We start from the raw sequence: 15,958 nt of genomic DNA, 5'->3' as shown, positions 1-15,958 counted from the left end.
GTGCATATTTTATTAATGTTTGGATTGTTTTCTTATCTTTAATTAATGGGTAGAAGCAGGTTAAAAAAAATCCTGCTACTTCTGTAGTTCTGGAATGAAGTACAGCTGATAACCAGCATAGGCTCTTGCATTGCCGAGGGAAATAATAGGTGGAGGCAAAATTGGGCTGATTTACCAGTTGCTATAGTATTCATAGTCCAACTAGAAGAAGAAGATGAGGCTCATGGGTGAGTATATTTGTTGAAGTTCTAATGTATTTTTGAGTATATTTAAAATCTTGCTATGCACAGAATGAATCCAGTATCTCCAATATAAAATACAAAATTGCTGAAAGAGCTGTTGTATTTGTATCTGTTTGGTCATCTAATTTGGTGATGACCCAATTTGATTTCATGACTTGAATGAACAAACAAATTAAGAGTTGGAATTAGGCTAAAGATAAAAGCATGAGGCAGAGATTTTTATGTAAAGAGGGTAAGAATTATCTTTATAGTTATAATAGGTAATGTTAGAATAATAAATGACAGTATAAGAGAATAAATTTATTACTTCTATTTGGAGCTGCACTGATGTTTTGGTTCCTAAAGCCAATAAATTACTTCCATTCTTTAGGAAAGCCATATTATTTTACATGGAGACATGAGTTAACAGTTCTTGTATCTTTTCTCAGTAAATAAGGAGTTTTTAGCTTCTATTGTTAGATTTACAATCTAATGTTATGTTTAAAGTATATTCATAGTATATGACCCTAAAATAATTTTTGGATTAACTGATGGGGGGACACATAAAGATATTTCATTGTGAGAAGGATGAAATATTGTTAATGTGATATGTAAAATTTCCATCTTGTGTTATAATTGTTATATAGTGTGTATAATTCTGTAATAAACATGTTAAGTCCTGTTAGAATAATTGTGAGGTTAGAATGTAGATCAAGGATCAGGCTTCCAAAATTGTGGAGTTGCATATTAGTCCTAAAACATCCAAGCAAGCTGACAGCTGATTAGTTGAGCCTTTGTTTAGCAGACAAAACTCTAGCTTGGAGGGAACAAGATTCTGGGACTTCTTGAGTAGTCATGAGACCTCTGGACCATAGTAACAGCCAGTGTGAAGCTCAGGGACGGAATCCTTCCTACAACACACAGCTGTAGAAGACAACGATGAGGGCTGACCAGAGAGCCAACTCTGGATAGGCAGTGACTGACCATGAACTCACGTTAAGGTCAGGTCTCATCTTTCCTGCTGAGTGTTCTTATAATGACTCTCACTTGGTGTGCTCCATAATTCTAGGTAAGCTGGGAGCAGTCTAGCTGAGTAGTTAAGAGCACAGGGCCTAGCTACACTCTCTGAATCTGGATACTAGAGCTTTGCACTATGATCTAGTTTCACAGAATCTACCTCATAGCTAAATTAAATGCCAAATATCTGGTACTCAGAGACATTTTATAATTATGTCATTATAAGTTGTATTGAGGTGAAAATACTCAGCCATTCATAGGATTATGAAGAGCCATATTTGGGCTTGAACATCATAAATATTCTGGATTCAGACAAGTATCTGTAACTATATTTCCAAGGAGATAGACAACTGAAATTTTCTCCTATATTCAGTTGAACATGGAGCAGCATTATTATTTAGAGCAATCCCAGGAGTAACAAGTCACAGGTGTCTATTAAGTTTAATCTTCCCAGTCTCTTCCTTCTTTTCAACAATCCTCATTTTTTAATATATACTTATTTTTTAGTTGTAGGTGGACACAGTACTTTATTTATTTTTATGTGGTGTTGAGGATTGAACCCAGGGCCTAGCATATGCTAGGCAATCACTCTACTGCTGAGCCACAACCCCAGCCCCCAAATCCTAATTTTTATAGAGAATCCACTCTATGTCAAGTGGGCACAAGATTCGTGCCTAATCAATTACGTGACTGAATCAGAGGGATCATAATTCCTAAACTGAATCCACTGGGACCCTTCCCTAGTCTTATCCTGCCAAAGCTTATTGAGGCACATCAACTTTTTACTTCAGTTGTTGCTAAACTCCTGGGACTGAGTTTGGTTCAGAAACCATTAAGCAAGCGTGTGGTGACAGTTCATTTTGAGAATTAAGTCAAGCCTTAAGGGGCAAATTAGAGAAGGAAAGTAGACACAGAGCCCTAGTGATGTGGTGCTCTGGGTCCCTTCTCCTACTAGCTAATTCCCTGAAGTCATTTGCCTCCCTGGACTTCATTGTTGTGTTAGCCTGCTTTGGGTTCTGTTCCTGCCATTAACTAAGACCTAACTAACAAAAAAAATGAAAACAATGAGCATTAGAATTCACAGGTGCTGCTAAGGGAGATGGAAATACAGGTGTACCATAGAAAAAAGGGCAAAAGCAACCCCAAAGAAGGGGTTATATTGAAACAACAGCAAAGGTGATGACTTTCACTTAGCACAGAGATTATGTGACAGAAAAAAAAAAAAAAAAGTTTGCTTTTTGCAGTGCTGGGAGTTGAATCCAGTGTCTTGCACATGTAAAGCAGGCAATCTACCACCAAGACATACCACCAGCAATAAAGTATGTTTGAATATGCTTTCCAGTTGATTCTGATATACACTAGTGTTTGAAAACCTTGTTCTAATCGATGTTTTAATACATAACACACCTGTGCTTCCTTACCATCACTTTTCAAAAAAAAAAAAGATAAATTTATGTCAACAATGCTAACCTCACAGGTGCATAGAAAGTAAACAAGGGATTACCTTCACTGACAAAAAAAAAAAAACATAGAAAAATAGATTATTTTTAAGATACAGGTTATAGTTCTGAGATTGGGACATGTAGCTAATAAAAGATACTGATTGGGTCAATAGTTTTTAAAAATTCAAGAGAAAACAGTGACTTCAATTCTTCAATTTGCTGTTCCCCAAAAGGAAATTTGCCTGAGACTTTTATTTAAAGACAAATGTTTTTTACAATCCATGAATCTCTTCTTGGAGCATACCTTTCCATCCCCTGCCACCAGCCTTCTCCCTCATTCCTATTTTTTTTTTTCTTAATCAGTAACATATTTTAGGAACTCAAAGCATTATCATGGTTTAAGCAAAACTATCAGACTTAATCTGAAGCTTACTCTTTACTCAGAAAAACTCCTATGGATTGTTACTTTCTAAGTTATGAGTACCTCTTTTAAAAATCCTTTACTTTTCATACACCTGTAAGTTTAGAAGTGTTGATGTAAATTTCACATGGTTTAATTGGAGCTTAATTTTAAAATTTAAGAACACAGGTAGTTAAAACTTACAGTAGTTACATGCTATTATATGTACCTATGTAAATATGAATATTGCCTGTGTAATTTAAAACTGTCTTTTTTGGGTATTATTTGATATTAAAGATCTGAATATAAAGTTACTTTATAAATTGCTTTTCTTTAACTCTTCTAGGACAAAAATCTCAACAGTTCTCCATCATTTCAGCAGTATTCTATAAAATTCTGATAAGCACTGAGTCAAGTTTTTATATCCAGTATCCATGGATCACTGACTCTATTTCTGGATTTAAAAAATGTAAGTTATTTTCACTTTGGCTCTGGGTAGAATATATTGGCAATTGTACTCATATATTAATTGTGTAAAGAACTATATGCTGACACAATATTATTTTAGGGGCTGGGGTTGTGGCTCAGAGGTAGAGAGCTTGCCTAGGATGCATGAGGCACTGGGTTCAATCATCAGCACTACATAAAATAAAAAAATAAATATATTGTGTCCACCTATAACTAAAAAATAAATATTAAAAAAAGATTATTTTGAAGGAATGAATGGGTTATTGATCTGTAAGGAACATAGCTAGAGGTAAGGCCACACATTCAGAGGCACTCACATTTTTCCTACAAGTTTCTAATCCTTTGTCTAACATAAAATTCAAGTTAGACATAAGGAGTGGGGAATAGGCTGAAGTTCTAAAGCTAGCATTTAATAGACTACCACACATTTGAAACGGGTCTGTGACCACTGCTACCAAATCTATAGAAGGCAATCAGCTAGATATTTGAGTACTCTCCCCCCACCCCAATATTAAACTGGTTAACACACCAACATGTTTTATATATTTACAATCTGAACTAAACTAAATCAAACTTCCTACTGAGTGTATCCCAGGACTTGTACTATCTTTACCCAAAGAGCTAAATATTATTATCTATTTCTTTTAACTCTACAAATATACTGTTAGTACAAAAACAGGGAGAAAAATAATTTTTTCTTCATAGTGAATGAATAACAAAAACCTGTTGGCTCCAAGATGTATTCCTGTTTTGAAAATTGTTGGATGATCTGAAATTAGTAAATGTAAAATTCACAGTTGCCTTTGAATTCTTTCGGGTTCCCATAAAAGGGAGTAAACTGGCCTGAATAGAAGCTTATTTATTAAGAACAAAGATCATACAGTGGACTTTACACTTGGTTTCACATCTCTTAGGGCAGTCTGTAACCCATCTATATGTGCTGTTATTTGCACTACTTGAGCACCATAGGGTAAGTAGCTTAGAAATAACTATCTATCCCAATTATCTAACATAGATCAGGCAGCAGTGAAAGCATACTGGAAAAGCCCCTGGAAATTAGATCTGGGTTCTAGGCAAATATCCTTTGCTGATTTACCATGGCCTAGGGAAACTTCCTAAATTTCTCCAACCTGCTTTCTCCAGAGTAAAAGATGAATAACTATTCTGCATATGTAACATAATTATTGAAGGGTTCAAATGAAAAAGGGAAAATCAGCTTAGCAAAGAAATCTTAGGAAAAAAAGAATGAGATTAAATTCAAGGGCTATGAATCCCTTTTAATCTTTTCATTCCTCATTCATAAATGAGGGTTTGGCCCCAAAGCAGAATTAGAAAAGCTAAGTCATTTTTTTAAAAAATCATAATATTACTGTACTGAAAACAATTCAGTCACAGTATCAATACTGATTATTCCACAGGCATAAGGAGAGAGAATGAATACAAACAACTTTTCCAAGGCATGAATAAAAAGGTAAAAATCATTAAAAAAATTCAGATATTAATGAAATAAGATGAAATCAAAGCTGGCATAGATTTATAAAACTGGTAAAAATACAAGAGTAGACTTTAAATAGTTTTAATGAATCCACTTCCTTTATTGCAGTAACCTCTTTACAAAGCAGCACTGCAATACTCAAGGTTAAAACATTAGAAAAGCATTTGTGTGACAGTTATAGTACAGTGTTATCAAAATATTACATTTTCAAACTTAGTAGATAATCATCCACCAGAGCTCAAATCTTTAAATTATTTATTTCCATAGTCTTAAAAAACATGTAATGTCAGAAAGCAATATAAAAAGGATGTAAAAGGAAATCTAAAATACAAAGGAAACAATGTAACAAATAAATATTTGATTTTAATTAACTGTTAATAAATCAGCTTAACACCAACATTCTCTCTAAACCCATTGCATTCTTACCTATGGGAATAATTAATTCCAATGCCCCTGTGTAATTATCACCAATGATTAGACTAAAAAAAATTTTTGGCATTCAAATAATCAAAATCAGCATAAATAAAGTAAAACAGTGTCAACACTAGTGAGCATCTCAAGAACTGCTAAAAAATTTTTTGAGCACTACAATAATTTTTGAAAGTTTTTGACCTGGTGTCTAGTGTTAAGTGAAAGTAATGATTTTTTTTTTTTTTAAGTGAAAAGCTTCTTACATTATTTCACAGACAATATTACCCTCCCCACATTATGCATATTTAGATATATTTTATGTACTTTATACACACATGTATGATGCATGACATTTGGTTCCTGTAGTACAGAGCACAATGTTGTTTTCCTGAATGGGAAAAACAAAAACAAAACAAAATAAGTGTACCTGTGCATATTTCAAATTAGCAGCACTCAGGCCATGCCCTATTATCCGTTTAAAAAGTTCACACATGATATTATTTACTGAACAATGTGACATTTCTACTGTCTCCCCCCAACACTGCAAAACCTGCAATAAATTGAACAATGCTGGGAGTTATAATGTAGGAAATAATTTTTAGAAAAGTGATTACTTCCTTTTCTTAATATTCTGAATTTGAATTATCAGAGTTCCAATTTTTATTAATTCAGTTCATACTCATGCAGCAAAAATACTGCAGCACTGAAAATAATTTTATAGATTTCTAACAAGATTCATAAGAACCTGCATAAATTCCCCACCACTGAAACTCAACAATGAACCCACTGAAAAGTACTTTAGATGAAATGTTCACCATTTTCTAACTGGATGATAGTTGTGTGAAGTTACACTATGCCCTTCAAATGATCAGCTTTGTTCTCTATGAAACCTGTAATCTGTCAATTTGATTTTGAACATGTTTACTAAAACCAAAAAAGTTTAATACAATGAATCTCGATCACTTTAAAATGCAAAACACCAGCAACACAAATTTCATTACATATACACATATGTATCTGTGTATGCATATACATATACACACACACATACAGATATGTAGACATAAATCCCTTGAAATGTTTTTAGGAAATCCTTCCTTGAATAAAAAAACAAAAACAAAAATAAAAAACTTTCACATTAATAACTATTTATAAAGCTTTTAGTAACAGTACATACGCACTGTCAAATTGTACTAGTAGACTATGATGTCAAGAGACATTTCAAACGCACAAACTGGCAGTTTTTCTTAACACAAAAGTTTTAAAGTATTAAGAATGGATTAAATTTTAATGTTCAGAATAATCTGTTCAAACCTGAGTGTATTAAGACTAAGTGTACTTGACAATCAAATGAATTAAGCCTAAAAACATTTCACTAATAAATCAGTGGTCCATTTAACCATTTGGTGAAACATTATTTTAATGGATTTATAAAGGATGGTACAGTATAGTAAAATTCCATAGTGTTTATTGAAATATTCTATTAAATGACATTGTTTTGTCTAAATTTCCTCCAGAAATATCTGTAAGCATTTCTTAAAAGTCCCTCAGATTTGAGAGAAATTTTTAAATTAGGAGAGATCTCTCTTAAATACAAATGATCTTGAGGATTTTTATTTAAAGAATAACATGTGAATTTTCATCATGGTATATAGAAGTACTGGGTAAATCTTCAACCTTTTAAGGTTAAAAAAAAAAAAAAAACAGTCAATTGGGAATTAAACAAGGTATTTTGAGCCTTTTCCCCTAGCTCTACATTTATATATACTCTCATAAATCTAACATTGAGGTTTACTTTTTGGTTATTGACCCCACTTTTTTCCCCATTTTTCATTAGCTTGCCCTAATTCTCACATTTAATATCTAACAGATACTTTTACAAAAGTAATAGAAAACATACAGTACTCAACATTAATTGGTCAATGGAAGATGAAAAGCAGTGTCCATTTTGTTTTATGGTGAGACTAGAAATAAAATAATATCCAAAGGCAAAGTTTGACATTCTATAAATTTATAAAAGAGGATATATATGGATGAAATTTGGTTAATTTCAGAAGGCACCTCAAGGCTAAAGGCTTTTTATAACTCCTTTAATCAATCAAAAAAAACACACTTTTATTGCTATTCAAGTAGCAAGGGAAAACTTTACTTTCATATGAACTTCAGTCCAACAAGAATCATCATTAAGACTGAGATACAGAATTGACTACAACTGAAGTCTCCATACACTTATCACTGGAGCAACTTTCCTGTGTGCTTTCAAATTAATGAAATAGTGAAAGAAAAGTCACAGTTTGCCATTGTGATGTTAATGTGTCATTGAAGATTTCAGTCACTTCACTAGGCACTGAAGTACCATTCTGGGAGCAGTCCATTGTGTAGAACACTTAAGAATAGAAGGTAAGGACACTCTGATGATTCCCACGAACTAGGAGGATTGGTGGGAGGTCCTTCGATAGAGCTTCTAACCATGCCATGTAGAGGGCGCTAGACACAGCACCTTTACGAGCAACTGGGAGACTCCTGGGATCAAAAAGAAAGAGGATGTTGAGTGATGCTTTTAAATTGAGGAGAAAATGTAACAAATGTTATAAATTAACAATACTAACAGTAACTAGAGCTGGGTGTGATGGTACACACCTGTAATCTCAGTGACTATGAAGACTAGGCAAAAAAAATGGCAAGTTCGAGGCCAGTCTTAGCAATTTAGCGAGTCCCTAAGCAACTTAGGAAGAACCTGTCTCAAAATAAAAAAATAAAAAGGGCTGAGAGGTGTGGCTCAGGGGTTAAGTCGCCCTGGATTCAATTCCCAGTACCAAAAACAACAACAACAAAAACAGTAACTAGAAATTACTACAATTACAGAATAATTCTGAGTACAGGGAAATTCTGTACAGGGAATATCAACTACAATGTTTTCATGTCACTATTCTCATGTTTTCAGGTTTCAACAAAAGATTTTAAAATATCTATTCATAAGGATAGGGAATAATGATTTGCAGAAACTACTACTATTACTACTTACTACTACTACTACTACTACATATAAACTGTCTCTGAATCTCAAATTTATCCCTTTTTTTAAATAAGGATAACATTATTTTAGGAGAAATAGATGTTTGTATCAGAATTTAGAAAATGGAAGTTACTTATAGATAAAATTTAAACATCATTAATGCTACATATTTTTAACATGAGTTTTAATTTCTATTTATAGACTATATAGTAATGACCAGTTGACTTGTAACTTTTTCTGTAAATTTCTGTTTTAGCATCCTCCAATACAGTATTTGATCATCATCATCAAAACCAGAACTTAATGGAATAATAAGTGTTACTTTATTAATCAAACTAACATTCCTTTGGTACTACTTCATTTCATTTGGCATGATTTTTGGAGATCTAAATTTTCCTTACGTCTACCCTCCCAGGTTCCAAGACTGAGAAAATTCGGGTTCATTGTGATATCTCACTAACCTATTGCAGTAGAGAAATCAAAGTAAGCATTAGCAGCTCTATTCAATGCAAAACATTGTGTCCATATGTAAAGTTTGTGTGTAAGATTTGTGGGTTTGGACAGGAACCACTATTCCAATTTAATCCTTAAAACAGTATGAAGTTATTTTCACAAGGAAGCTGTCTAGGTTCAAATTTTAGTGTGGGGCCATTCTATCCCAACATGTGTAATGGCTAGGCTATAGTGTTTTCAAAACTAAAGAATTTTGAAAGAAAAAATTCCAGCTCTTCATGGTGGCACACAGGTATAATCCCAGTGACTCGGGAGGCTGACACAGGGGGATCATAAATTTAAAGCCAGCCTCAGCAATGGTGAGGAGCTAAGTAACTCAGTGAGACCCTGTCTCTATATAAAATATAAAAATAGAGGTGGGGATATGGCTCAGTGGTTGAGTGCCCCTGAGTTCAATTCCTGTTATCCCCCGCCCACCAAAAAAATCCAGACTAGCTTATTATGATAAAGAATTACTTAAGATTTATATAAACTTAAATAAGGTTTTTGTCTTTTCTCCGAACTTAAATGATTTCTCAATTAAAACAAAGTATATTTAAAAGTTTGTTTTTCCTTTGTATAACTAGTATGTCTTGACAGAGCACTAAAAGTGCTTTTAATAGAAATTAATCAAATACATTATCATAAAATGAACAGCTAAGGAAATCTTAATACAAATATTACTTACATGACAATAATGTTAGCTGTGCTTGAATGTTCCTTTAATAGTTCATTTAACCTGATCTGCCGGTATGTCTGAAATGAAACAGGACAATCTAGCATAGTTTATAAAGTAATAAGAAAACAAAAACAAACCAAAGTGAACCATGGAGTGATAAAAATATCTTTTCCCTGTTTAGAAACAAAATTGATGCCTCCTACTATTCACACATAAATCCACTTAGATTTAATTTACACAACTGGTTTATCTCATATCAAAATGTAGGCCTTTATATTTATGTTTTAAGCATTTTTTTAAATCACATGCAAAATTAATGAAGGAAAACAGAAGAGAAAGAATACCTTGGTCTTATAAAGCTCAAGCTCATTGTCTGTTATTCGCCATGGTTCATCTTCTTTCATTTTATCTGCAATATCTTGTTCTTTATCATCTTCATGAAGTCTATATGGCTCAATCATTTCATCAAAAGCTACAATGCTTAAGAGAAAAGAATTTTAAATTACAGAAAAATCTTAAACAGTAAATTATAACTTGTAAAGTTGGTGTTTATTTTTTATGCTTCCCTCCATACCCCAACTATATTGATAATTTATTTAGAAAATAGTTTTTGTCTCTAAAACTACACTGACAATAATAAAACTGCAGCTAAAGCTAATCTTTTGTCCCTGTGCCCATGCTGCAACCTAAAATTCTACCACAGTAGCTGAAATGATTCTTTTGACTTAGAAGACAAATTGTTTTACTATTCTGCTCAAAACACCAAGGCTTTCCCAAGTACCAATGAATACAAGTAGTGTTAGAAAATATAGTAGAACATTCTGAAGGGAGGAAAGGGTACATAGTAAAAATTTAAGAATTTCTAGATCCAATGATACTTACTAGGGCAAAAGACAGTGAAAGACTATGAATGACATTTTAATAACCCATGAATATAAAAAATACTTTTCAGTATCAAATCTGGTGTATATTATTCTGTAAGAGGAAGCAATCTCTCCCTGATTAAAACCTATTTAAAATGAAATCTTTATACCAGCTTCATCATTTATTTAACATTTATCTAAGAATAATCTGGTGAAATAAACACAATCATTTTAACAACCTCTCTATATATCATTTCTAGGCAGAATATCCCAAGAATAGAAATTTTCTGTGCTAGAATTTTGAATTAACTATTATAATCAAATCATTAGATTCTCCTATTTAGCAAAAATACTAAACAGTGAAAACTAATAGGTACGAAGAGTGGGCACAGAATTGTTAAATGTGGGCAGGAAAAATGGAAATTTAAAGAACCACCTGGAATTTCTATGGCACTAACAATTTTCAGAAAGCATGTAAAGCAGTAATTGAAATCTTCTCTGAAAACTGAAAATTCTAAGATGTTACTTCAGCATCTGCTCTTGGCATGCCAACTACCAGTTTGCTTTACATATAACTAACAGCAGGGAAAAATACTCAAATAATTAGTTGAAATTGAATTATTTGTGTAGTTGATACATAAAAAGATTGGATGTTTGTACAGATTAATTTATCCAATAACTTACTTTTCTTTCTTTGGTTTGGTATTGATATCACCTAGGACCATGATATCGGAGAAGTCTATTCGGAACTTGCTGAGCAAAGTAGCCATCCTAGAACAAAAATGAATAGCATTCAGATATGTTAAGGATGTATATGTACTTTTAGTCTACATAGGGCTGAATTTATATTTGAACAGTATGACTTAACAACAACAACAACAACAAAAACTCATCTAGCTGGGTGCAATAGCACACACCTAGTAATCCCAATGGCTTGGAAGGCTGAGGCAGGATGATCGCTAGTTTGAGAGCAGCCTCAGCAACTAAGCGAGATCTTGTCTCAAAAAATAAAAATAGCAGGGATGTGGCTCAGTGGTTAAGCACCCTTGGGTTCAATCTCTAGTATCGCTCCCCAAATCTGAATTCATTCATATTATTCACCCCCCAAAAAAGATATCTAAATTGCCTGAGTAGAGCCTACTGTTGTTATTTTTTTAAAAAACTTTCTCTTATTCTCTTTTTAGGACCTAAATATCAGGTGGACAGAGAAAAACATTAATAATAAAATCTGAATGGCAACTATTTTTTTAAATGGTTAATTTTAGTTTAATTATATCGGAGTATATAGATTTAAGTAAAAAGTAGTGAACAGTTTAATAAGATTTTATGTCTAATAAAATAACAGTTTTAAAAATTAGATTGAGATATTAGAAAACTGATGAGCTACAGGTTTAAGTAATAAATTCATTAACAGCATTTCTTGCATAATTCACCGTTCGAAATAAAGAAATAGCTCACTGGATTTTGGTATTTCCTAAGTGCCTACTATTATACTATGTGCTAAATATTATAGGATCCACAAAACTCAAATTTAAGAAAATAAATACAAGCTGGAAAGTGATAAGCAGTATCAAGTGTACAGTGATTCAGGAAGAAAGCACAATAAGTTCCTACATTCTGAAGAACTGAACTGGGTTTTGAAGAATGGAGTAGTAAACAGAGAAGGGTAGTGGAAACAAGTGAAGAGCTATTTATAGTAGAGAAGTGACAGCAAGCAAAGCAGTAAAAGCTTGAAATCACAAATATGTCTGGCAAATGTGCAAGTGTACATCAAAGTACAGGGCCTATATGGAGGAATGGGAGGTAAGGACAAAAAAGAAACAATGGGCAGATCTTCAAGGGCCTTGAATACCATGTTAGGATAATTATATATACTATGTTAGTTTATGGAAAAATTGTTAAAATATATTGGGTAGAGGAATCAGATGGTCAAAATTTTGCTTTCTACATAAACCTGGATGCTATGTGTGCAAAATATAAGAGAAAGGTCAACAGAAAGGTACTAGAGTGCAGGAGAGAAGCAGTGAAACCAGAACCAGAACTATGGCAGTGCAGACAGAAGCAAATGAGTGATACTGGCAGTCTGCATTTATTGTCTAGAAGTCTACAAAATATATCCCATATAGGAATAAGTAAATTTTGTGTACTTGTAACCCTGATTAAAAGAAAAATAAACTATTTAACACCTTAATGTTGCAACTATTTAATAAAGACCTTCTAAAATGCCAATTTGTTAAAAAAATACCACATCTAAGTAAAATTAAGCGTTTATAACTTAAATATGAAGGTCAAATTAAAGAGAATGAAATTTTAACTACTAGATTTTTAGGGACTGGGGATATGGCTCAAGCGGTAGCGCGCTCGCCTGGCATGCGTGCGGCCCGGCCCAGGTTCGATCCTCAGCACCACATACAAAAAAACAAAGATGTTGTGTCCACCGAAAACGACTAGATTTTTAGCTTCAGTATAACAGCAATATTATGGATATGTTCTGGAATGTCTAATTTTTTATCCTATCAACTCTATCCTTATCAATTGTGGTAATGAGGTACTATTAGAATAATTTCCTTTAATTTAAAATAAACTTACGCTCTCCGGTCATGGTCTATTCTGTTTATTTTTCCACCAATGAATACTCTGATCTTACAGTCTTTCCACTTTTTCTTGGTAGTCAGAAGATAAGGTATCAGTAAGGTCAAACCTGAATTATAAAAAATAACATCATTTACTAAATGCTAATTTCTCAAAAACTTGTTAATACAACTTATTTTCTAAAGGGATTTTTATTCTCTTTTGAGTTGTATTTACTACCACTCAATGTAAAACAAAATACTTCCTCTGTCCTTCAAAAAGCCATTAGGCAGGTCTCAGCAAGAAAGGAGGCCCAGCACTCATAGCTCTTTGAGTAAGGCAATCCAATGGGACAGTAGCTTGGCAGTCAGAAAAGTGGTCACATACAGAAGGACTGAGGAATGAATATATTCATTAACCCTAATGGGACCCAGGTTTCACACTGAAATGAGAAATAAAGGATATGCTGGATTGGAGTTGGTTTTCAATCTCTTCTTATACATACACAAATAAATACAAAAAAACATATATACTTCTAGCTCTTTCCACTGAGAGGGCCTGGGAGCAGTGACACCCTCACAGCCACAGGTATCTAATGCCCTTATTTTTTCTAAATACTATTCTCCACTCCAAGAAACCAGAGATCCTTGGGAGGTCCCATCTGTGGCTAGTATAGGGAATGTACAGAACTATAAAATTGAACCTGGAACATCATCTTATGTCAGAAAGTGACTCCATGAATGCTGGGGCTGAACAAATGGCACAGAAATTAGTCTAAGACAGCTCCTGCTGGCTAAATATGAAAATAATAAATTATATCCCGTTTCATAAAAAAAGAAATCAATTAACCCACATTGATAGAAATAAAAAAAAAAAAAAAGCTCATCCTTAAAGTAAAATGCCAACTAATAAACAAGGAAGAAATATGTAATTGGAAAATCGTCATTTGGCAATCACAACAAAAATAACAAAAAAAAAAAAATGAGAAAAATAAGCAATAGCTAAAAATACTGACAAAGGCGACACAGTCTCAGAGTAACCCTCTAATATCTGCAATTATAAAGCAGGGGGCAATTTTGCAGTGGATAAACCTGGTGGGAAACACTTTACTCAATGGTCAAAGTTCATTGCACCAGTGATGGGATAAATCAGTATCATATGAGATGTAGCCAGAAGAACAATGGAGCCAGAAGAACAGAGTATCAAATCTGTGATATTTCTGCCAACATATAACTTCATACTAATTTTGAGGAAATATCAAATAGCATTCCAAACTGAATGGCATTATACAAAATGGCCTAATATTAAAATAAATGTTAAGGTCATGAGGCTCAAGGAGGTACTGAGCACTTCTATAATGAAGAGACAAGACAACTAAGCCTGATTCTGAAATTAATCCTTTTGTTGTGTGAGAATGTTGGCAAACTTGAGTGGGTGAAAAGTGCATGCCATTTCTTGGTACTATCTTCTATCTTCAGTAAATTTTAAACGTTTAAAAAATATATTAATGATCTTACCTCCATCATCGAAAAGCCACCAGACATCAATAGTATTTTTTCCTTGTTTTTTCTGAAATTGTGTACTAGCTTCAAGCAGCTTTTGGTCAGCCACATTTAAAGGTGCAATAGGGCCTTTGGATTCTAAAGGATTAAGGGTTAAAAAAAAAAAGTGTAAGGGAAGTAAATAAAGTTTCTTTAGCTGAATTCCTATAATTTCCTTTTTTTATAATCAAATAATGCAGATTGGGCATATATATGATATTTATATCAGTTGTTTATAATTTAAATATAATTAAAAATGGCTACAAATAAGTACTTTCTTTTAAAAATAACTCATCCAACTTTGCTTGTCTAATTTCTAATATTTTGAAGCATTCTGATGAATGTAAGAGAATCATAAGTACCAATCAAAATATACTTGAGTGATAGATTTTTTTTGTGTTTTTCTGGAAAACTATTTCAGGCTAACTGGACAAATCAAGTTTATACCTGTTCTGTGAAAATATTTCTTCTGTAATCAGGTAACTGAGTAATTTAAGGTCAAAAATTTTTTTTAAAATAGAAATTATCTGCAACATAAATGACAGAGGGAGTTGAAGACATACCAATACAATCTTACAATTATCAGAATGAAACCTTAGTCTTAGGAAAATCCTTGATCTTTAATCTTTGTCCTCTTTAATATATGATGCCCAGTTCTAAGGAACATCATATCTTTCTCTGTACCACACAAAGGGGTAGGAATTCCTTGAAAGGGCACCCATCTGCAATAGGTTTATAGGACAAGAAACCAAAGTAGTTCCCATTTTCTTTCCAGGAATTAAAAAAAATAATAAATCAGTATTGGCTCAGTGAACAAGCAGATGACTATTATGAAACTCCTATACTAAATTTTTAAAAGCAGAAATCCAAAAGAGGAAATCTGATCACTTCTGAAAAATGTCTGTCACTCACTTTTCATGCTGCCATGATGTATGCAAACATGACAAATGATTCTGCATGATGAAATATGGCTACCAAACCACACTGCTCCATAACTCTCACCTCTATCTCCTCCTCATAAAATTCATGTATGTTGATATGACTGTATCTCCCAAACGCAGCACGACTGTGAGAAATATTATAATTTTTAAAATGAAAAATATATTAGTATCAAAATTTAGGACCTGGTTGGGTACAACTGATGGTAAAGAATGCAAGCGATACCATTTCAGTGTCCCTACATATCATCTAAACCATGCAGTTTAAAGAAAAAAAATACTGACTTTTTAGGTTTCAGTATTTTAGAAATGCTGAAATTATTTAAATTCTTATAATGATAAAAACTTATCTGTAATATTTCACCTTGTCCCAAAAAGATTTAACTCTTTAGTTGGACCAATCA

The 15,958-nt window shown here is 33.0% G+C and overlaps 1 protein-coding gene across 2 annotated transcripts in view; it reads right to left on the bottom strand.

The window, feature by feature from the left end:
- Nucleotides 1-5,119: 5,119 nt before the first annotated feature.
- Nucleotides 5,120-15,958, bottom strand: part of Slc12a2 (solute carrier family 12 member 2) — a 98,768-nt gene continuing 87,929 nt past the window's right edge. For both annotated transcript variants that reach the window (XM_027949354.2, XM_027949355.2), the window contains 6 exons: nucleotides 14,593-14,715; nucleotides 13,094-13,205; nucleotides 11,189-11,275; nucleotides 9,986-10,121; nucleotides 9,651-9,718; nucleotides 5,120-7,977 (listed from right to left, as the gene is read on the bottom strand). In XM_027949354.2, the coding sequence (XP_027805155.2) occupies nucleotides 7,842-7,977; nucleotides 9,651-9,718; nucleotides 9,986-10,121; nucleotides 11,189-11,275; nucleotides 13,094-13,205; nucleotides 14,593-14,715 (662 nt within the window). In that variant the 3' untranslated portion in view covers nucleotides 5,120-7,841. The remainder of the gene's footprint in view (nucleotides 7,978-9,650; nucleotides 9,719-9,985; nucleotides 10,122-11,188; nucleotides 11,276-13,093; nucleotides 13,206-14,592; nucleotides 14,716-15,958) is intronic.

Source organism: Marmota flaviventris, chromosome 5 (assembly GCF_047511675.1).
Source record: "Marmota flaviventris isolate mMarFla1 chromosome 5, mMarFla1.hap1, whole genome shotgun sequence".
Taxonomy (NCBI): domain Eukaryota; kingdom Metazoa; phylum Chordata; class Mammalia; order Rodentia; family Sciuridae; genus Marmota; species Marmota flaviventris.
Note: the sequence above shows the minus strand (reverse complement) of the source record. Positions and strands in the feature narration are given on the sequence as shown.